Source organism: Astyanax mexicanus, chromosome 23, assembly GCF_023375975.1.
Source record: "Astyanax mexicanus isolate ESR-SI-001 chromosome 23, AstMex3_surface, whole genome shotgun sequence".
Classification (NCBI taxonomy): Eukaryota; Metazoa; Chordata; class Actinopteri; order Characiformes; family Acestrorhamphidae; genus Astyanax; species Astyanax mexicanus.
Window position 1 is genome coordinate 32,119,521 of NC_064430.1, and position 23,708 is coordinate 32,143,228.

The 23,708-nt window shown below is 40.0% G+C and overlaps 1 protein-coding gene across 25 annotated transcripts in view; it reads left to right on the forward strand.

Annotated features, from left to right (window-relative positions):
- Window positions 1–370: 370 nt before the first annotated feature.
- Window positions 371–23,708, forward strand: part of znf280d (zinc finger protein 280D) — a 33,194-nt gene continuing 9,856 nt past the window's right edge. For 24 of the 25 annotated variants that reach the window (XM_022665122.2, XM_049471178.1, XM_049471177.1 and 21 more), the window contains exons 1-13: window positions 371–477; window positions 3,187–3,348; window positions 4,019–4,233; window positions 6,959–7,061; window positions 9,197–9,466; window positions 10,448–10,522; window positions 10,602–10,684; window positions 10,937–11,163; window positions 14,569–14,726; window positions 16,231–16,331; window positions 18,132–18,278; window positions 20,127–20,261; window positions 20,527–20,729. In XM_022665122.2, the coding sequence (XP_022520843.2) occupies window positions 3,195–3,348; window positions 4,019–4,233; window positions 6,959–7,061; window positions 9,197–9,466; window positions 10,448–10,522; window positions 10,602–10,684; window positions 10,937–11,163; window positions 14,569–14,726; window positions 16,231–16,331; window positions 18,132–18,278; window positions 20,127–20,261; window positions 20,527–20,729 (1,871 nt within the window). In that variant the 5' untranslated portion in view covers window positions 371–477; window positions 3,187–3,194. The remainder of the gene's footprint in view (window positions 478–3,186; window positions 3,349–4,018; window positions 4,234–6,958; window positions 7,062–9,196; window positions 9,467–10,447; window positions 10,523–10,601; window positions 10,685–10,936; window positions 11,164–14,568; window positions 14,727–16,230; window positions 16,332–18,131; window positions 18,279–20,126; window positions 20,262–20,526; window positions 20,730–23,708) is intronic. The other variant, XM_022665123.2, reaches the window with a different exon arrangement.

Genomic DNA, 23,708 nt, shown 5'->3' on the forward strand with positions numbered 1-23,708 from the left:
AAGACACTACTTATTATGTAAGCCATAATCATTAACAATAAAATAAATAAATGTGTAAAATACATCATTATGTATCTATATATAGATACATAATGATACATAATAGCTATATATAGATACATAATAGAACTTATCTATATAAGTTTCCATACACTTCAGTTTCACATTTTGAACTGAATTAATGAAATAAAATAACTTGTCATGTCTGTGTTTTATTGTATTGTATTTTGTTGTGTTGTATTGTTTGCTATTGTATTGTGTTTCATTTTATTTTATTGTATTGTACTTTATTGTGTTGTATTGTATTTTGTGTGTGTGTGTGTGTGTGTGTGTGTGTGTGTGTGTGTGTGTGTGTGTGTGGAGCGGAAGTGACGCAGTGGAGGACTCTCCGGGTTCCCGGGGTTCAGCGCGGCGCGGGGCTGGTGTTGATCAGTATCCCGGATTCAGCAGTACAGTAATAAACCCCGGGGGGAAAAGGTGAGCGGCCGCTTCAGCTTTAAATTCGCTTATTTCTGCTTATGGAAGTGTTGTGGTCTCGCGTTCACGCGTCTGTGTGTTTATTGAGTTCCTGTTTAGCCTGACAAGCTAACAGAGCGCAGGCTGCTAATGCATCCCGTATAGAAAGAGTGCGGTGGCTAATGCTAAGCTAACGTTAGCTTGTTAGCTTAGCGGGGGCTTTATTTGCTTTGTGCAGATACAGATTACAGATCACAGCAGCTCCCATTGTCCGTTTAACTCAATAACATTATATACAGAGCTTTCTTCCGCACTACCCGCTGTTTATTACACTTTACTCTTCTATCCAGTCTCTCTGAATGGGTGTTTAAATGGTTTGTTGTAAATTAAGAGCTGTAAGCACTGTGCTGGTGTATGATTTTGTATCCCCGGTTTACTCTGTGTGCTTAAGTTGAAACAGGAGGTGCAGATGTGTACACAGTTTATGGAGTATAATCTCTACAGAAAATCACTGATGCCAGTAGAATGGGATGCTGTGGGCCAGCAGCACTTCAGCCTGAGGTCGCCCTGCCCATTGACGAGCATTGGCTATACACTACAGTATACACTCACCCAGCCAAAACATTGAAATCCGGTTCCAATCACTCCCATGGTCACAGGTTTATGAAAAAGCAAGCACTTAGTCATGCATACTGCTTCTACAAACATTAGTGAAAGAATGGATCAATCTCAGGGGCTCAGTGGTTTACAGCGTGGTACCCTGATAGGATGCAGCATTTGTGCAACAAGTTTAGTTGTGAAATTGCACTACTCACTACTAAATATTCCACAGTCAACTGTCAGTGATATTATAACACAGTGAAAGAGACTGGGAACGACAGCGATTTTATGCTCTGCTAGTGTAAAATAACAGAGTGGGGTCAGCTGATGCTGGAGAGCATAGTGCACAGAGGAACCAACTTTCTGCAGAGTCCATCACTATAGATCTCCAAACTTCATGTGGCTTTAGATTAGCGTAGACAGCTTTGTGGAATTGGTTTCCATGGCCGTACAGCTGCATGTGAAATGTGTACTCTGGAGTGCGAATCGCTCCTCTTCACTTGGCACCGGTTGCCAGGTGAATGATAAAGTTTGGTGGAGGGGGGATTATGGTGTGGGACTGTTTTTCTGGAGTTGGGCTCTGCCCCTTAGATTCAGTGAAAGACACTCTTAAAGCTTTAACATACCAAGAGATTTTGGACAATTTCATGCTCCCAACTTTGCAAGAAGAGTTTGGGGACTTCCCCTTCCTGTTCCAACATAACTGTGTACCAGTGCAAACCGGGCCAGGTTTATAAAGACATGGATGAGTGATATTGTTGTGGAATAACTTGACTGGCCTGCACAGAGCATTGTATTAAACTCTTTGGATTAAGAATAGGATGTCACTTAACTCAAAGCTCAAGGCAGACAACAATACTTTTTGCAGTATTGTGTAGCTGTATTTCTCATCCCTGGTCCTGGATGCGCCTACCCTGCACATTTTAGTGCTTTTCCTTATCTTGGGATCACTTAACATCAGTGTTTGATCTCTGTAATGATGGCATGTCTAATAGCAGTGTCCTTGCAAAATATGATGAACAAAATATTTGGCAACCGGAAATATTTGGCCAAAAAAAAGTGAAAATACTGAAAATTTTACAAAACAGTGGCTAATTATATTTCCAATAAACATATTGCAATGTGTCCTTTAACATTAGCATTTTATTTCAGCAGTGTTTGCAGACAGAGTTTGTTGTGTACAGTGTTGCTAGGGTACCCAATTAGCCTGCATACACTAGATTTAAGTTTATTTTTAAGCTCTTCTCATTGTAATTTGTTTAGTGTATCCCAGGTCTAGTCCCTGGAGACATAAATGGACCACAAGATACATGAAGAAATACAGCATCTACCATAAGAAAGAGACTGCACAAGTTTGGCTTGAATGGGATTAGATCTCGATCATGCATTTGTGATCTGTTCTTGAATGCTAATGCTGTCGTGTCTGAAAGCATCTAGTTTTCCAGCATCTTGTCCAAAGTCTTCCCAGATACTTTGGACTGCTGATGTTTCACGGAGAACATACCTCATATAAAGGAACTTGATAAACAGATTGGGCAGGATGAGTAAGTAGGTGTACAGGAGGATATGTAGCTGGACTTGATACCTTTTGTTATGAAAGTCATAATGAGGCAAGTGGTCCGGATGACTGTCTACCTACTACCTAGTATTACCTAGTGGCAGATTTATGTTACGGAGCTGATTAACAGACAGACTAAGGAGATCCTTTATCTCCAGAGCCATCAGGCATTGTGGATGGGATGTTGCTAGAGTTAAACCCAGCATATATACATATGTGTATACATCCGTATGTCCATGTAGTGTGCTACATGGACATACGGATGCATACACATATGTATGTATATATATGTTCATATACATATAGGTATATGTACGTCAGCACACCTAGTCATTTTATTGCACTTTTGCTCTGTATATGGTTTACTGGCCATTGTCACCATATACTGCACTATTCTACCAAAGCTTTCAAATATTTACTGCTTTTAATAATATTACAGTTAAAAATGTCCTTTGTTTGTCAAGATCAAAACCATTTTGGTCAAAAATGTTTGGCTCCTCCCCAGTCGGAACTAATCGGCACCTAGTAATCCAGTCTGAGTGTGTCTACTGACACTGTTGTTCCCTTCGCAGGTCCAGCAATGTCTGAACTGTTTATGGAATGTGAGGAGGAGGAGCTGGAGCCGTGGCAGAGGGCAGTCCCAGAAATCTGTTTAATTGACGACGATGACGATGATGAACCCATTTTTGTGGGAGAAATCTGCAGCTCCAAGCCCACACTTAACAGCAGACCAAGTAAGATCCTCATTCTTAAACAAGTGCAGATTAACATTTAATGCACACGGAATAGTGTGTGTATATATATATATATATATATATATATATATATATATATATATATATATATATATATATATATATATATATATATATGCTCTTTGAACTCGCATATATAAAGAGCTTTTTTACATAAATTAAAGCAATATAGCCAAATAATGGCTTTATTAGCTTGATCCAAATGTGTATAGTAATAAGTAACATATCATACATTACAAATGGAAAGTTTTAGCTATACATCTAACCTTTATTGCTACAGCTATTTACAACTAATGCCAACACTGAACGAGCAGTTGTTTTGAGTCTTTTTTGAGACACTTGTATTTTTCCTGTGTGAAAACAAGCAAAACCAGTGAGTCAATCATTCAAAATGTACAAACTCGTTAACTGATTCCGAAAAAGGCAAACCATCTATAGATAATAAAGACAGGAAGGTTACACACAGCAAAAACGCTGGCTAATCGTAAGTGTATGATGCATGCTTTTGAGAAACTATTATGTTGCCTATGTTTTATTTAATTTTGCGATAAACTGAAATACAAATATTTTTAGTCATAATTAATTTCATTTTTTCTTGATACATGTGATTTATATAGAAATTTGACCTTGATCTTTTAATTTTATTCAGATGTCAGCAATCCACCAAACACCGCATTTCAAAGACCCCCTACACTAACATCACCACAAAAGACTGTTCAGATGAACACTGCAAAAACATTCAGAGGCTCATCACAGTCCACCTGCAGCCCTGTCCTCATGCCTGTGAGCTCCCCATCAGGACCTCTGCTGACTCCCAGAACACTAAACACGGTTTCCCCTCAGCCCATCATCATCAACAAACAGGTACTAACACCTTTCTCTTGTCCTGTGCTCTCACAGCTGCTTACAGTGTAAAGTCTTTAGTTATCACTACTAAACTAATACACACTGTTTTTATGGCTGTAACTAAGGTTGTGTGATATATAACCATTTAAATATAGAACAATGTGACTGTGGGTGGCTGTTCTAGAACAGTATGAATGTAAAACAGTGTGGCTTTGAAAGATTGTTGTGGCACAGTGTGAGTAGGAGGGCATTCTAGAGTAAATAAGAGCACTTTAGGACAGTGTGTCTGTAGAAGCGTGGTAGAACAGTTTGAATGTAGAACAGTGTTACTGTAGAACAGCATTCTAGAACAGTGTGACTGTAGGGGGGCATTCTTGAACGGTGTGACTGTGGAACAGCATTCTTGAACAGTGTGACTGTAGGGGGGCATTCTTGAACGGTGTGACTGTGGAACAGCATTCTAGAACAGTGTGACTGTAGGGGGGCATTCTTGAACACTGTGACTGTGGAACAGCATTCTTGAACAGTGTGACTGTAGGGGGGCATTCTTGAACGGTGTGACTGTGGAACAGTGTGAGGAACAGCACTTTAGAACAGTGTGACTGTAGGGGGGCATTCTTGAACAGTGTAACTGTGGAACAGTGTGAGGAACAGCACTTTAGAACAGTGTGTCTGACTAGTCCACCAGACTCCCTGTCTGACTCGTCTGTCTGACTCACTAAACCATTTCAATAGGACTTTACATACAGCAGAAACTGCTTTGAACACAGCAGGGGGAGAAAGGGTAGGGGGTTTAGGGAGGAGTATGTGGGGGTGTCATCTTTGGGGGTTGATGGTCGTCAGGTGGTCTTCACCTTGGTTGGGATTTTAAATTATCATATGAATGACTTATAAACAAAAGAGGCAATGTTGACTCTATGCAGAGACGGATGACCATCACCTCCCTTCAGCAGTGTTATCAGTGTAAAGGGGAATAGGGGGGTTAGGGAGGAAGTCAGTTGAGAACCTAAGGAAAGCACTATTTGCTATTGACAGAATCTCTCAATGTTGAAAACTTAATAAAAGTACAATGTGTTGTTGATAGAATCTCTCACTGTGGCGCAGCATTCTAAAACAGTGTGGATGTAGGAGGGAGTTCTAGTGCAGTGTGAATGTAGAACATTATGAATGTAGAACAGTGTGACTGGAAGAGCATTCTAGAACATCTTGAATGTAGAACAGTGTGACTGTAGGAGGACCCTGTAGAGCATTGTGTGTAGGGGAGCATTCCAGAACAGCGTGAATGTGGAAGAGCATTCTAGAACGATGTTACTGTAGGAGGGCATTCTAGAGGAGTGTGAATGTAAAACAGTGTGACTGTGGAAGCATTCTAGAACAGTGTGAATGTTGTAGGGCGTTGTAGAACAATGTAAATGTAGAACAGTGTATCTGCGCAACAGCATTCAAGAATATTGTGACTGCAGTACAGCATTCTTGAGCAGCATGGATGTAGAACATTAAATGTAGAGCAGTGTGACAGTAAAGAGCCTTATAGAACAGTGTAAATGTAGGAGGGCATTCAAGAGCAGTGTGGATGTAGAACAATTTGACTGAGGGAGGACATTCAAGAGCAATGTGAGTGTAGAACAGTGCAATTGGAAGAGCTTTCTAAAACAGCTTAAATGTAAAACAGTGTGACTGAAAGAGCAGTGAGAGAGTTGGAGAACAGCTGGAATGTGAAAGAGCATTCTAGAAAGTTGTGACTGTGGAAGGGGCATTCTAGAACCGTGTGAATTTAGTAGGGTATTGTAGAACGATGTGAATGTAGAACAGCATTCTAGAACAGTGTGACTGTGAAAAAGCATTCTATAACAGTGTGCCTGCAGTACAGCATTCTAGAGCAGCGTGACTGTAGGAGGGCATTCTAGACTGCAGAACAGCTTTCTAGAACAGTGTGACTGCAGAACAGCATTTTATAACACTGCGACTGCAGAACAGCTTTCTAGAGCAGTGTGTATGTTGAACAGTTTGACTGAGGGAGGACATTCTAGAACAGTGCTACTGAAAGAGCATTTTATAACCGCTCAAATGTAGAACAGTGTGACTAAAAGGACCTTGTAGAGCAGTGTGAATATAGAACAGTGTTAATGTGGAAGAGCATTGTAGAAGTGTGACGAACAGCATTCTAAAACCGTGTGAATGTAAAACAGTGTTAATGTGGGAGATCATTCAAGAACAGTGTAAATGAAGAACACTGACTGTGGGAGAGCATTCTAGAACTTTATGACTGTAGAACAGTGTGACTGAAAGAGCATTTTAGAACAGCTCGAATTTAGAACATTGTGACTGTGGGAGGACCTTGTAGAGCAGTGTGTGTAGGAGAGCATTCTAGAACCGCGTGAACGTGGAAGAGCATTCTAGAACAGTTTGAATGGGCAATCTAGAACAGCTTGATTAAAAGTGCATTCTAGAATGGGAGGGAAGCAGTGTGTTACATGTGGTAGATTGTTCTAGAACAGTTTGAATAAAGAAAATCTTAAACAATAATTGTAAATGAGTGTGAATATAATAGATGATCTAGAACGTTGAGAATGGGTTAATAGTAGAACTGTGTAACTTTTGAAACTGACGGACCGTTGCTCACTCTTTTTTAGTAATGAAAGGTTTTAGTCTTCATGGTTGGTTGAATATTCCAGTCGTTTGAGCTGGAGTGGGTCTGATCAGTACAGGAGGTGAATCTCTTTGTACTATGTGTGTTTTGCAGGGTTATATAGTGGCGTCACCACAGAACCTCAACAATAATTCCACGTTCATCAACTCGCTGGGCTCGCAGTATCCTGCTGGCACATCCTTCACTGTTTTGCCAGGTATGCAACATTTTTAATTATATGGTTGTTTTTGTTGCTACATTGTCAAAAGAGGATAAAAGCTTTTATATCATGGGTACATAATAACACTGCATGTCTAAATGATTGTGAACACTATATCTAATGAATGCATTTAGCTGTACAGATTTGCAAATTCACACAAGTACACAACTTGTTTACCCTTTGTAGAGAATTAGAAATGCGTTTTCTTGAATGATGGAGCTCTCTACTTTGGTAAATTGCTATAGACTTTGATTGCACTCAGCTACAAGAGCATTAGTAAGGTCAGGATGTTGGATGATCAACACCCCGCCTCATCCATAACTCACAAAAGTAGGAGTCTTTCATTAACAGTAGAGACAGGTACTCCAACAAAATGCTTTTATTCTGTTAATTTCAGAAGAAGTAAATTGAATGTGTCTCGATATTTCTGTCCATGTGATGTATGTGCTATATTTGTGACAAGTTTACAAATTGTCACAAATATTAAAAGGTGTTTGCCGCCTCGTGGTTTCTTCTTTGGTTTTGTGTATTCAACCTTAAAGCCCCACTAGGTAGGATTGAGATTTTGTGCTCGTGGGCTCCCCCTACAGTTGCAGAGTGTTATAAATGTTTCAGGCGGATTAGTTTCTCTTTCTCGTTTTCTGGCTTTCACAGACATATTCTAGGGGTGTGAAGAGACACTAATATCACGAGACGAGACACGATATTGGGTTCCCGAAAACGTGAAGAGACGAGATTTAAAAAATAAAATATTAAAGAAAACATCAAAAATGCAAACTTAGCAGACTGGTTTCTCTCACACATTGATTCTATAAGAAATAGAAATAAGAATAAAAAATAAAAATAAAACTTTTGTAGGTCTTATATAGTGCAAACAATAAGTGCAAACCACAACCAGTCATATTAAGACTATGTTTTTTCCTCCTAACTCTCTTGTAATTTAACTATGAATAACCATCACCAGTCATATTAAGATTATGCTTGAAGTGAAACAGAGACAGAACATGTTTTTAAATACAGTACAGAGCTAAGGGATTAGTACAGCTGCCTATGAAACAGTCATGTGTAGGATTTACTTACAGTATTTACTGGGGCTGTGAATATTTGGGACAAGAGCACTGTCCCGTGGAGGTTTTTAACTGTACCGCGGAGCTCACCTACTGTTTTTTTTTGTTTGTTTGTTTGTTTTCTCGCGAGACAGGTTTAAGCTTGACGAGAAATATTGTCACATTTTAATCTCTCGTGCCACGAGATCTCGTCACACCCCTAACATATACGATCTCTTTCCAGCTTCTGCCAGAGTGTCTGTATGTTAGTTTGTGAAGAATGAACCAGTAGTCCTTGTAGAACTGTTAGAACTAAAGGTCGGAAAGCAGGTCGCAGTTCTCGCGAGTGTTGGTCGCAGCCGCCTCGGAAAACTTACAGAGTCTGGTTTGAGCTCAGAGGAGCTCCGGCACAGACACGAGAGCACCGCTATTCCTCCTATTGCACCTCAATGCAGCGCTGCAGTGAGTTTCAAGCTGTAATTTTACTTCTTTAAAAAGAAAAAAAAATCAAGGAAATCCTACCTAGTGGGGCTTTAAATGTCACCCTTAAATATTTCAAATGCAGTTTTTACATTTGGAGAGGCTTAGTTACTGACCTCAAACCTATTAAAATGCTGTGGCATGACTTAAAAAGGCATTTCAAGCTGAAAAACCCACCAATGTGGCTAAATTACAACAATTTCTTATAGATGAGTGGAGCCAACATTTCTCCACAGTTCTGTAAAAGACTTATTGTAAATTACAGCAAATGCTTCTCTGCAGTTGTTGCTGCTAAGAGTGGAATTACCAGTTATTAGGTTTAGGGGGCAAACACTTTTTCACACAGGGACATGTAGGTTTGGATTTTTTTTTCCTCCCTTAATTATAAAAATCATTTAAAAACTGCATTATGTGTTTAATTGTGTTGTTTTGTGTTGACTTATATTTATTTATTTTTTGATCATCTGAAACTTTTGTGACAAACATGCAAAAAAAAATAAGAAATCATGAAGGGGCAAACACTTTCACACGATGATTTTGAGAACTAACCTCAATCCCCCCCTCTCTCTCTCTCTCTCTCTCCCCCCCATCACACACTGTGTGCAGCAGCAGGTCATCCAATTGGGCAGCACGGTCCTCCTCAGCCAAAGCCGCTGGCAGGCGTCATCCACAGGCCCCAAGTCCAGCTCATTCAGAACAATGTGGTGACCCTCTCCAACGTTCAGGCTCCTGCAGACATCGCAGCTCAGTCCCAGTCCACCTCCAAAATGCAGATGTTTCAGCTCGCCCCCCAAAGCAGACCCAGCATCATGTCCCCTTCCAAACACATACCTGCTCCTACTCTCCAGGCTGTCAACAACCGCGGTCTGTACGCAGGTGTGGAAGAGTTTCTGTTTCTTAATAATGTAAAATGAAATAATTATATATATATATAGAGTCTGAAGAGTGAAGAGAGACCAAACACAGTCCAAACTGCTTGAGGTCTAGTGTGAAGTTTCCACCAATCAGTTTCTATAATCAGTGGAGAGTCATGTCATCTGCTGGTGTTGATCCACTGTGTTTTATTATCTAGTCTAAAGTCAGTGCAGTTTTGGAAAGCATCACTTCATGCTTTCCTCTGCTACTGACAACTTTTATGCAGATGCAGATTTCATTTTTCAGCAGGACTTGGCACACTGCCCACACTGTCAAAAGAACCAATTGGTCTAACATAACATTTCTAATTTTCTGAGACACAAAATTTTGGGTTTTTAAAAACTGTAAGCCATAATCATCAACATTAAAAGAAATAAAAGCTTAAAGTAGATCACGGTGTGTAATACATTTATATAATGAGTTTCACATTTTTAAGTGAATTACATTTTTTTTGAGATGCACCTGTTCCCAAGTTCCCATTGCAAATTAAAATAATTACCCAAGAAACATAAGTATGAAATATACGCTTACTTGCACGTATTGTTTACATTTAATACATGTAATCACCATGGAAAAAAAAAATATATATAACTTAAAATAGTACCCATTGCCTAGTTTTAAGTTGCAAAACATTTATTTGCAGAAGTGAAGAGGTCGTATGGTTATTTAACAGTTTATCACAATAATGTTCTAGCTATGGGTTTTAGCTGGACTTTTATTCTGAAATTTAGAAATGTAAAACAATGTAATGTTATGAATTAATAATTCAGCGACAAAAAGTTGACTTTTTTTGTTGTCCTTGTTTAATAAACAAACTACATTCACTGTAGATTCAGTGTGACTATATTCTGCAGGTCTAGTGTACATGATACATCACATATAATTAAAGGCATGTTTAAGGTATTATTTTTTCTCACTCTCCCATTTCTTTCCCTTCCACAGATAACAGCAAAATGAAACGAACTCTTATGCCTGACTCAAACAATGGCACCTCCAAAAGAACCAAAATTGACACAGGTATGTGTTTGTTCAGTGCGACATAACTAAGATATATTTCTTATGATTTTATTAAAGTATTTTTTATTTCTTTCCACAGAGAACGAGACCCCCTTCAGAAGGAAGTGTCCCAAATGTAACATTTACTTCAATTTAGTGGAGCCATTAAAAAGTCACATGCGAGTGAGTTGAATCTGTTCTCTGTATTTATTGGCAGGTGTATAATACACTATAAGGATAAAAGTGTTGGGGCACCTGCTATATGTTTTGTTCTGTGTTCAGCCTGAGCAGTATTTTTTTTATTATTATATTGTAATGCTATTTAAAAACCTTTTTATAATGAACATTATTTATTGAGCTTCTGATATGAAGCGTATTTCCATATGATCTGTTTAATCATAGTATGATAAAGTCCTGTTTTCTCTCCCGTTTCAGTGTTGCTGTCCTCATTTGTTGGACACCATGTTTCCGTCCACCTCCAAGCCGGATAGAGCTGCAGCTCCTACACGGATGTATGACGTGGAGCGAGGCAAGCTGATCATGCTGGTGTCTGAATTCTACTACGGGAAGTGTGAAGGCGACCAGTCTCTTTCTCGGGAACAAAAGTCCAACACTACTTTCAAATGCAACAGCTGTCTGAAAACCCTCAAGAACAACATTAGGTACTGCTTTTCTTTACTGTCTGGTGGAAAAATACAAATGTTTTTTTTTTTTGGTTCTTTGAATATATGAATATAAATATATATATTTTAGACTGGGTGCTTAACACAGGGCTCCAGACTAACTCATCCCTTCGTCCTGGGGCTGATAAATACAGCTTGTGGGATGAAGATGAAAGATGAAAACTCTCTTGGGATGCCTTTGGCATAGTATTGTTTGTAGTAAAGCTGGTTATAATTAGTTAATGGGGAGACAGTGTCTTGTTAAATATAAACAAGGGTTTTCGTAACCTTCTTAACATTGCGTCTGATACAGTTCTGTCGTGGAATCAGTGTTCCAGTGTGACTGCAGAAATCTAAAAGAAAGAAATCTGTACCAACATATTATTACCTATGATTGAATTTACTTGTTTGAACTTCACTGGCTAGGGTTACTACAATTGGCCAAAACTGGACACTCTAAATCTAATTAATTTAAGCTCATTTTTATTTATATTTATTCGTTTTAAACTTATAAAGTTACACTAGGGTGTGTTATCTTTGTTCTAAGTTATAAATGTGTATCTCAGCATTGGCTCAGAATTCCCACATCGGTGCACCCCTATGTTTTATAATTAAAAATACTGTATAACTGCATAATTGATGCTCTTTCTCTCACTTATGTAGTCCTTAAATAGTCACAAATATCTAAAATTTGAATAGTCAAGAATATCCAAATAGCTGATCACAATATGGCAGTAGAAAAAAAACTAATAAATACAATAATGTTTAAAATCATCCTAAAATATTTTGGGACTAACAGAAATAGACTTCAATACCATTCAAGTCAGAAGTTTTAGGTGCTTTTCATAGTGATTTGGTCGAGGGGGAAAAAGCTTTATTTTAGCTAAACATTCTCTTCACACAATAAAAAGACGGTGATAAACAGTGACGGGTGAAACTAAAAAACACAAACAAATATGGGTAAATCTAATGCTTACATTGTGGTGTGGTCTTAAACGTTGTAAGGACACTATTGTAAAGCAGTGTATTTTTTTTCTTCTCCCCTAAAACACCTGATCCAGCGTATAAAGGGCTGGATAATTACCTGAGCTGATCAGGTGTGTTGTGGTGGGAAATAGTTGCAGATGTGCTGAGCAGACAGTCAGCAGAGCTGCAGAGTTGGACTCATTGACTCTAAAGGAGTAAGAGGGATAGTTACTGAGGTTAATCTAAAGGTTCTTGAATGCACTTTTGCAGCATTGACCGAAATTGGCCATTTTTTGACCAAACCTTTGCATGTTTGATTTAGAAATGATTTTAAATGGCTTTAAATGTTTCCTCATCCTGAACCTGGAGAAGCACAATACACTATATGCACACCAGCTCATACATAATGTTTTCTGTCATATTAAGGGGATTAACAAGAGTTTGTTGTTTTTGTTGTAGTAACTGTTTCTAGATTGTGGAGCACTGCTGTGAGGATTTTATTGTATTTAGCGACAAGAGTTTTAGTAAGGATATAGAATGATAATCAATCCATCTCATTACGAGTCCTTCCCAAAAGTATTGAATGGAGCACAACCGTTCCAGAGAATAGTTGGACAGAGCTGAGAGAGATGGTGTAGAGAGATGGGAAATAAAAGCGATGTGGAGACTGAGAGTAAGAGAAGAAGAGAGTAAGAGTATAGACTCAGTCTCTCTCTCTCTCTCTCTCTGAGCTCCCATCACGGCTCCCCTCCTGTAGATGGATGACATTATCAGCCCCCCTGCTCCCCCCCTGGGTCCTGAGATGAATAATGGTTGGTAGTTTGGCTGGTGTAAGAACTGTTGGTGTGATTAAATAACTTCACTCTGCCACGGAGTGAGAAAAGCCTCGCTAAGCTCCTTTTAATGGGGAGACGCGTTTGCGGAGCGCCCCACGTTCTGGCAGCCGGGGTCACAGTTCAGCCGCATAAAAATCCCTATTAGGGGAGCTGAGGTAGCAGAACGGCGCGGCTGAAAAATAGGCTGTTGCGCGTCGGGGCAGGACGGCAGGCAGAGGGAGAGGGGCTGGAGGCAGCCGGAGGAGCATCACACCATTAAGCGAGGCAAAAAAAGCCCGGTGTAATTGCCAGTATTATAATGGCTATTATGCATGCTTAGAAAGTGAGGCGTGAGGAGAATGATTGCTAATTTATCTTTGCAAAACCTCTGGGAGCCCAAACGCTGCTTTGATGCACGTTCGGGCCACGCGCTGTTAAAAAGTGTTTTTTTCACGCGGGCCAGTTCGTAATTTGGTTCGTTATATTTAACAGTGTACGGCCTTTATTCCCCGAACGCCGTCGAAAGGTTACCTGGATCCTGCTCTATTTGCAGAGCTTTTGTCCTGCTAGACAAGTTTGATTTATAGAGGTTTAAATCAGTGTCTTTTAATATGTTTTAACGATCTGCAGTCAGATCCAGCGACGTGACCCGTTTTGAAAAATAGGACATGCTTGTTTGAACATCTGAAATTCTATAATTCGCCAATCTCAGAGGATGCCATGTGTCTATTTTGAGCTGCGCTTTGTGTTGGGAAAGAAAGCCGGCGTTTTGAAAGAGAGGCCGCTTTGTAGTGGTTTACCTCTGTGAATGGGGCTCATCTGCATGACATTCACTTCCGCTCAGAACAAAGCCATTCCTGTTTGGTTCAACATGCTGTCGTCAACGGCATCCCCACCGCACGTTTCCCCACGCGCCACCCGTCTGTACATGCCGCCGTTTACCTCACAGATTGGCATTAATGTCACAGGTTGCAGGTGTCCCTGATGGTGGAGCTCTTATGAGGTCTCTCCATCTGCTGTCTCTCTCGCTCACTGTCTCACACCTCTGCTGTTTTTTTTTTTCTTTGTTTTTAGGCTTGTTTCCTGACACAGTTTTGGGCTCGCAGTCTGAATTTATTCCAGTAATAATACAAATAAGAAGTATTTTCAGCTCACAGACATTCTAGTGTGGCATACCTTCCATTTGCAAAACTTCACCTGCTCCTGCACAGATTCAGAATGACATTTCTAAATAGCCTGGTGGAGAGGCTTGTATAAATACTTTTCATTTACTAATTTATGAGCAAATAATGTTGAGACTCTTTAAATAAATAATTTACCCTTCATTTAAACTCTTCACTACATTGAAGGTGACTATTATTTACAATGTAGCTTTAAAGTGTGGATGGGAATATGAAAGAGGAATAGTTTATTTTTTTCTCCTGTTAAATTGCCATTTTGGAGATGCAAGTTTTTTGCTTTACTGCATCAGTAAGCTTGATTCTAATGTAAACTCGTAACTCACCAGTTTAAATGAATGTTATACTGAAATTTGTTTTACATTTATAATGTATTTTATATTGGGTTGTGAAAGCTTTTTAAACCCGTGTCTAATGGTTACTGGCTGATTCTGTCTCTCTTGCAGGTTCATGAATCACATGAAGCATCATCTGGAGCTGGAGAAGCAGAACAGTGAGAGCTGGGAGAGTCACACCACATGCCAGCACTGTTACAGGCAGTACTCTACACCCTTCCAGCTGCAGTGCCACATAGAGAGCGCCCACAGTCCCTACGAGTCCACAAGTACGCCAGCACACCTCACATAACCAACCAATCGGCCGTCAGGAGGGGGCTCCTGGTTTCACTGGAAGATTATTAAAGAACCAATTTTATTAATGCAGTGGGCTATTGCTTAAGAGTCTTTATAAATTAAAGGTTAAAATGTCTAAAAAAGGTCAAACCTGGGAGTCTACACTAAAGTACACACCAAGATTGGTGTGTTTATTACGTTGTATTCTGTACATTTAGTCTGGTTAGTTTTGTCCAGTTTCACACTGCAGTTTAGTGACTGAACAACTTTACTACAACCTGTCATCAACACCTATGTGGGCGGAGTCTCCCTATACTTTACACTGATTTGTTTGTAGAATGTGGTCGGTGTTACACTGAATTCTACCTACAGAATTGGACTCCCTTCCACAGGCAGGTGTGTCCTGCAGCAGAATGTGTGTAACAGGTTCCTTTCATTTCTGTTTATAAAAATAAGGGTTACAGTACACAAGGGTTACAAGTGTATTCTGATGTATTCCATAATGCTGGGTGTCGGGCCTGCACGCCTGTCTGATTTCAGCAAAACTCCGCCTCTTTTTCCATCTTCCTCTAATTGATCTGAAAGTCGAAACCATCTAGAAAAGTCCAGATCATGATTCAGTAGATCCCGATTAAGATCATCCTTTTACACTTACTACTTTGGTTCGGACCCAAACTGGAAACTAGATATTTGTTTGTCTAAAAAAGGCCTTCATTTGTCATAAAATGTCTTAAACCTGTTTTGCCACTGTTTTTAAAATGCAAACGACAGTAAATGCAATTCGTTTTATTCTCACACATTCAATTTTGCAGTTTCCAAATTTGATATGTTTACTTACAGAACAGCTGGAGAACTAACAACTTACAGCGTAATTTATGGGTCTGAGCATAGATGATGCTGTAGGTATGGGGAAACTGTATGCATAGTTTTGCATTGGACCCAGTTTTCAGTGTACTAACAGTTCCACTTTTGTGGAATCTTTCAATTTGTTTGTTCAAAATTTTAGTTTGCCCAAAAATTCAATAATTATAAGCTTACAATGAATTCAACTGAACACATATATTAAGGATTAACTATAAATTATTAAGGTAATATTGATTGTCATATTCCCAATTCTGTTATTACCAAAGCAGTCTTAATATTCTATATTCTATGTATTAAAAACTAAATTAAGTAAAACAATATATATATATATATATATATATATATATATATATATATATATATATGAATCCTGATACCAGCAGATACCCTGTGGGAGCAAATGTTAAAACAAACAACCATTTAGGAATTCTGCATTTTGAAGAGTGTAGAACTCTTGAGGATTCTCGTCTAATTGGTCCAATTTTATTTACCCATGTACGCCCTGCAATTATCTGCATGGAGCATTATCCAAGGCATTATGCCTGAAATGAGATTATGCTAGCAGATGGCTGGAGGTAATAGGATATAGCCTCACACTTGTGTGTCTGTTCTCTCTTTTCTTTGTTTTTTCAGCTAACTGTAAAATCTGTGAATTGGCCTTTGAGACGGAGCAAGTCCTCCTGGAGCACATGAAGGACAATCACAAACCCGGAGAGATGCCGTACGGCTGTCAGGTGAGTTCGATTGTGTGCTCCTGTCTTTTTAGTTCGGAATATAGAGTGAACAAGCAATTTATACAACTCTTAAAGGAATACTCAGTACTCAGTACTACATGTGAAATGATTACACTGGAGAGAATTGTCTGCCCTATGAAGCTCACAGGGGTTGCCAGATTGACACACAAAGTGCCCAGTGATGATGAGGAATACTCTGTAAGGAGATCAGCAAATGTTGACATTTGCAATGTTTCATTGTTTTACATTATAAGCAAAAATCTGTTCTCTAAAAATACACACTGGATCTGAAGTCACTACTCAATATAGAGCGTAATGTAGTAAGTGACAATAAGTTGTGGTATGTGCACCAGCATAGTTCAGGTCGCTTTAGCCAGCTATCTAAATTACTAGCTGCCTTGATAATCCAGCTGTACATGGAGCAATACTGCAGTTAAATGTTGATAATGCCGGTCTCTACTATGCTAGTGGTGGGAGAAAATACCTAGCTATGGTTAGTGAACCTTACAGAAGCTTAGTGATTACCTGTTCAGGAGGAAAGTAGCCAGCTCACCGGTTTTTGTGGCTGCAGCACACTGTTTGCATGCTGTTTTGTTCTATACCTGGCAACCCGGTGTGTGTAAATGGGACTGGGGAATTGGCAGGTTGACGGGTGGATTCGGGGGATAAAACCTACACCGATAACCATGAGGTACTACACAGTCCACACAGTCCACACAAACATTGACTGAAGTTGCCAATGTTTAAACATCATGATCATGTTATTACTTGATCTCGTTACCACAGAAAATATCATCTTTAATGGTCTTTTAAGATTCAGACACCGGTTTCCTACTGTTCCCAGATATTCTATTGTATAACCCAAAACACCGCCCACAATCATCCCACTCTGTCCAACACCACACACACCACACACACTATGGGATCTGCTGAAAAATAGAAGATAAAATAGAGATATAAGCAAGAGCTGAGATGGAGAGTGGACATGTTTACACAAATAACAGTGGTATCTGTAGCCAGAGTATTCAGTTCATGTTACAGAAATCAGAGACTGTAATGCTTAGGCCATTACATTAGAAAGTATTAATAATATTAATACTTAATACTGTATTAATATTAATACAGTACATGCAGGGCACAAAAAGTAAAAGAAGTAATAGAAAATGTATTTTTTTAATGCAATGAGAATAATGGGATCTGAATTCAGGTTTTAAACACGAGAAAATGAACACTGCTGTCTGATGCCAGTCTTTACATGTAGACTATAAATTATCACTACTGTTTTTTTTTTTATTTGCTCTGTCTGTTTGGTCTTGCATCCCTAGTAATTTAAGCATTCTTTTCCAAGAACTGCAATTCTTGTGTGATATACTTGCCCAGGTGGGGAATTGAGCCTCAGTCGTTTGGCAGATAGTAGTATTGCTTACATCCTACAGTGCTATGCTACACTAACCATATTGAAAGCTAACTTTATGAAATGTTTAGTGAAAGCAATCAACCAAAACACTGTTTTCTGTAAAAGACCCTAAGAAGCATTCAATATAGATTTTTTTAATATAAGTAACTAACATAATCATTGAAAAAAATGAATGATTAATATTAGAGGTGACATTTAATAGCATTAAAAGTCAGGGTAGTTTTGTTGAGTTACAGCCACTTAGTGCTGGTTGATGGATTTCCAGTCCAGTAAAGGAGAGGCAGTGTCTGACTGAAACATTATAAACTCTGAAATGTGTAGCTGTTCAGGAAAACAGATTTAATGGTTCACTCATTGTATCATTGCCTGTGTTTCCCTCACAGGTCTGCAACTACCGGTCATCGTTCTTCTCAGATGTGGAGACCCATTTCCGCACAGTCCATGAAAACACTAAAGATCTCCTCTGTCCATTCTGCCTTAAAGTCCTGCGCAGTGGCCACATGTACATGCAGCACTACATGAAGCACCAGGTGAGGAAATGTTTGTGTTTCTGAAGTTAATTATAATCTAAAATAGGTGTTTCCCTAAAAACATAGAGTAGGATTGATTTGAGTTGGATAGTCATTTTTCCTATTTAAAAAGGGTGTGTATATGAAACACTGGAGTGGAATCATCACATACGTGAGTGGAATCATCACATATGGTGGATTGCTGGTTTGAATCCCAGTTATGCAGCTTGCTTGCTGGAGCCTTTCTGGGTGGGTAGATGCTTTCTCCCCGCATTACTCTCAAGAAGATGTTGGTCAACACACGACGTTTGTGAACTGATGTCTTCACCCTCCTAGTGTTGCTGCGTTGCTGGTGATGGGGGGAATATTGCTGACTAGGTGGGATAATTGGCATCTGTAAATTGGGTGATATAATAAAGCTGCTAGTAAAAAATCTATAGCTAATTTAAAGCTGTTGAGCTTTAACGTGCTTTAACAAGATTTAACCTGAGTTATATCCTTGAACCCTGGGTTTATTATTCAGTAGCTACTGTCAGGTTATATATTTATGAGAGAGTGTGAGTCTGCATACAGGCTCTTGGAGTTTATCCCTAAGGAAGTAATTATTTATCCAGAGTAATCAGAGGTTGTTATTAACCGTATGTTTGAGTGGTAGACTTTCAGAAACCTTTAAGTCTTGGAGAGTGTGGAGGTGAGGGTTCAGATCTTGAGCAGTGGCGAAATCCCTGGCCTGTCTCTGTGTCTGTGGTTTCGGGGGCTTGAGGATGCACTGATCTGAAGTCAGCAGAATGTGGAACTCGCCTGTGAGCTGCCCTGTTGGCTCTCTCTCCGAGCTGGGATTGATTTGGTTGTCTGCGGAGCACCTTGGTGCAATACATAACGGTGTGACAGTGGAGGCTGACTCCCTTCACCTGCCTTAAGGGGCTCTACCTGGCAACAGGAAACCAGACCAACCAGCAGCCATTTCAGCCCAAAAACCATCTCCGATCTGGCTGGTAACAAAAACAATAACAAGTAAATGTGGTAATCTGGGTCAGAGACATGGCCAGCAGGTTCAGCTTACTCTCCTGTGTGTGTTTAGGACAGAGTGTTCTGTGTGTAATTCAGTGTAACTGTGGAACTTATTGTTCTTTTATCTTCTATTTGAAATATTTTGGAAATTGATTTCTAATTAGTTTTTTTTTATTATTCATGAATTATTATTATTATTTGTTATTTACCTTATTTTCCCCCACTATAAGGTGCACTGTATTATAAGGCGCATTATGTGACACTAGTAAGGAACTAGTAAGGAACAGGCATGTCGCCATGTTTTCCTTCTAATTCGGCAGGTCTTGCACTGGGTGGTGGTGGGGGGGAAGTAAACAAAACTGTAATTCCTAAACAAAATCATTTTCTTTTCAAGTGCTGGATGTTAATCTATAAAGATTTCTCTCTTGAAAACGTATTTATTTGGGTGAGAAAAGCACTTCTGTTTTAATCTACAGTAAGATTAGATTTGCAGATTTCCATTAAGGCTGGGTGCAGCAGCATTAGCGGCTGACTGCTAGCGCTAGCCACGGTTAATGCTAGTAAATGCCGCCCGACGTTGCTACACTGAGGAACCTGAACAGTGAAAGAGCTAGCGCTTAGCACGGTTAGTGGCTAATGCTAATACTGCTCCAGCCTCAGTGCTGCAGAATTAAACTGAAACTCCTGTATAACTCTGTACTTCAGTGAAGAGGCTTTACTGCTCCTTCATACCTGACTGGTAGAATTCATACATAAGGTGCACTGGATTATACAGAGATTTTTGGGAAAGCTAAAGAATGTTAAGTGCACCTTTTAGTGCAAAAAATACAGTAATTGATTTGTTTGTTTATCTTTCAGAAAAAAGGTATTCAGCGTTGTGGAAAGTGCAGATTGAATTTTCTGACGTACAAGGAGAAAGTGGAGCACAAAACACTTTACCATCGAACGTTTAAGAAACCAAGAAGCCTTGAAGGACTGCCTCCAGGAACTAAGGTGTGACCCAGTGTACTTCACTTATTAGTTACTTTAACCCAGTGCTGGACAACATGCCTGAGCTGTACATCACACACTGGCACTGCCAGCCTATAGTAGTTTTCGGATTAATGCAACCCTCGATCAGGTCCTAAAATGTGTATAAAATGATTATCACCATGATTTAAATATTGTCTATTATGTTAAATATTGATTCAGAGTTAATGTCCAGCTTTACTTTAACCTGAAGGCAGAAACGTACACGTGTTTCTTTTATTTTGTCCAGGTGACGATTCGAGCCTCGCTCACCGGTGGGTCTCCTATGTCTCCTGGCTCGACTCCTAGCAAGTCGTTTGTTAACCTCGTTCCCAGAAGCCCTGAAAGACCCAGACCAGTTACTCACAAATCCAGCTCGAATGCAGGGCGGGTAAAAATTAACCAAGCTGGCAAAAACCGAAACCCTCACAACAATGAGCTCAAAGGCCTAAGGTGAGTCGTTTGTGAATAAACTCTTTAACTCCACTGTATTTCTTCAAGATCTGTATTAAAATATTAAAACGGTCAAAGTTTTAAGTTTGTGTGTGTTTGTACAGTGAGGAACATAAGAATTTGAACACCCTGCAACATTGCAAGTGCTCCCACTTAGAATTTTAGAATGGAGGGTTCTTATTTTAATTTTCATAATTTATTTGTGTGTTACTAAGTATTTGAACACCTCCCAGTCAGCAAAAATTCTGGCCCTCAAAGACCTATTAGTGCACCTCCAAAAAGTCCACCTCCACTCCACTTATTATTCTAAATTAGAAGCACTTGTTTGAGGTCGTTAGCTGCATAAAGACACCTGTCCACCTCATACAATCAGTAAGACTCCAGCACTCCTACTAACATGGCTAAGACCAAAGAGCTGTCCAAAGACACCAGAGACAAAACTGTAGACCTCCGCAAGGCAGGACAGAGCTACGGAGTAATTGCCAAACATCTTGGTGAAAAAATATTAACTTTTGGATCAAATATTAGAAAATGGAAGAAGCTAAACATGACTGTTAGTCCCCCTCGGACTGGGGCTCCATGCAAGATCTCACCTTGTGGCGTTTTAGTGATCCTAAGAAAGGTGAGGAATCAGCCCAGAACTACACGGGAGGAGCTGATCAATGACCTGAAGAGATTTGGCACCACTGTTTCCAAGGTTACTGTGGGTAATACACTAAGACGTCGTAGTTAAAAGCCATGCATGGCACAGAAAGTTTGCCTATGAACATTTGGATGATCCAGAGGAGTCATGAGAGAAAGTTCTGTGGTCATATGAGACCAAAATAGAACTTTTTGGTCTTAATTCCACTAGTGTTTGGAGGACAAATAATGATGAGTACCATCCCAAAAACACCATCCCTACTGTGAAGCACGGGGGTGGAAGCATCATCTGTACATGGGACAGGACAACTACACTGTATTAAGGAGAGGACGACCGGAGACATGTATTGCGAGATTTTAGGGAACAACCTCCTTTCCATCAGTTAGAGCATTGAAGATGGGTCGTGGCTGGGTCTTCCAACATGACAATGACCCAAAGCACACAGTCAGAATATCCAAGGAGTGGCTCCATAAGGAGCATATCAATGTTCTGCAGTGGCCTAGCCAGTCTCCAGACCTAAACCCTATAGAAAATCTTTAGAGGGAGCTCAAATTCTGTGTTCCTCAGCAAAAGCCAAAAAACCTGGCTGATCTGGAGAAGATCTGTGTGGAGAAATGGGCCAATATCCCTGCTGCAGTTTGTGCAAACCTGGTGAAAAACTACAGGAAACCTTTGACCTCTGTAATGGCAAACAAAGGCTACTGTGCCTAATATTAACATTGATTTTCAAAGGTGTTCAAATACTAATTTGCAGCAGCAACACGCAAATAAATTATTTAAAAATCATACATTGTGATTTCCAGATTTTTTTTTTTTAATGTCTCACAGTGGACATGCACCTAAAATGAAAATTTCAGACCCCGCCATGATTTCTAAGTTTCTAAGAGAACTTGCAAAGTCGCTGGGTGTTCAAATTTTTATTTTTCTCACTGTATGTGTTTTAATTAATAAGGTTTATATATAAATACTTTTGCTTTTTATATATTATTACATCATGTTGTGTGTGTATACAGGTGCTGGTCAACGAATTAGAATAATTTGAAATAGTGCAATCATGAAATTCTTTGAATGCATTTTTTGTGCAGAAAGCAAATCAGGTGTTCACCGCACCTGTCCTACTCGTTAGACTAATCACAGAACTTGTTACCTGGAAAAAAAATAGCTCAGCTGAGCTTTCCAAAAGGCCCATTTAGGCCATTTAACTGTGACACTGTTGTTTTATTGAATTAGAATAATGGAGAAACCGTTTCATTGAATTAGAATAAATGCTCGAATTTTTGTTTTCTGTGAAGAGTGTTCACTGTGCAGTATAAAGTCAGGGTTGAGTAGAATTTCTAAGTTGTGAAATCAATCATGGATAAGCAGCGCGACCTCTCAACCGGAATAGTGGCTCAAATTCAAGCCCTTCGCCAACAAGGCTTGACCCAAACTAAAATTGCTGAGCAGCTCGGCATCAGCCAGTCTTCCGTCTGCAAAGCTCTCAAGAAAAACTGCAGCAAGCGCACCAACTGTTCCGGCGTCCGAAAAACTTCTGCTCGCGACAACAAGCAGCTGAGAAAGATCGCAGTCAGCAACCGGTTCAAGTCCACTTCCGAGCTCACCGACTTGTGGAACAAGCAGACAGGCGCTGACGTCTCCAGATCACCCACTTACCGTCGTCTGCGCGAACTCGGCTTCAAATCTCTCGTTCCAGCAGTAAAAACGATGCTGAACAAGAAACAAATGGAGAAACGGCTGAAGTGGGCCAAAGAACATGGCGAGTGGACTGCTGAAGACTGGCAGAAAGTGGTCTTCAGTGACGAATCACGCTTCTGCATCTCCTTCGGTGACCAAGGTCCTCGTGTCTGGCGTCGTGGTGGCGAAACCTACAACCACGAGTGCGTGAAAAGATCCGTCAAGTTTCCCCAGAGCGTTTTGGTCTGGGGATGCATGTCCGTTCGAGGTGTAGGGAAACTCTGCTTCCTCAAGAAGACTGTCAATGCTGCCGTATATCAAGATGTTCTGGAAACGTTCCTGATTCCGACTGTTGAGGAACAGTTCGGCGAAGAACACTTCATATTTCAACAGGATCTTGCACCGGCTCATGCGGCAAAGTCGACCAAAGATTGGTTCACTAAAAAACAGCTTGAAGTTTTGGCATGGCCGGCCATCTCGCCTGACCTCAATGTCATTGAAAACCTTTGGGCCATCGTCAAGCGGAAAATTCGCGACAGAAAGCCTACTACGCTGGACCAACTGAAGCAGAACATCGCCACTGCCTGGGAAGCTGTGAGTGCGGAAACTTGCGACAAGCTGGTCAAATCGATGCCGCGGAGACTTCAGGCAGTCATACAAGC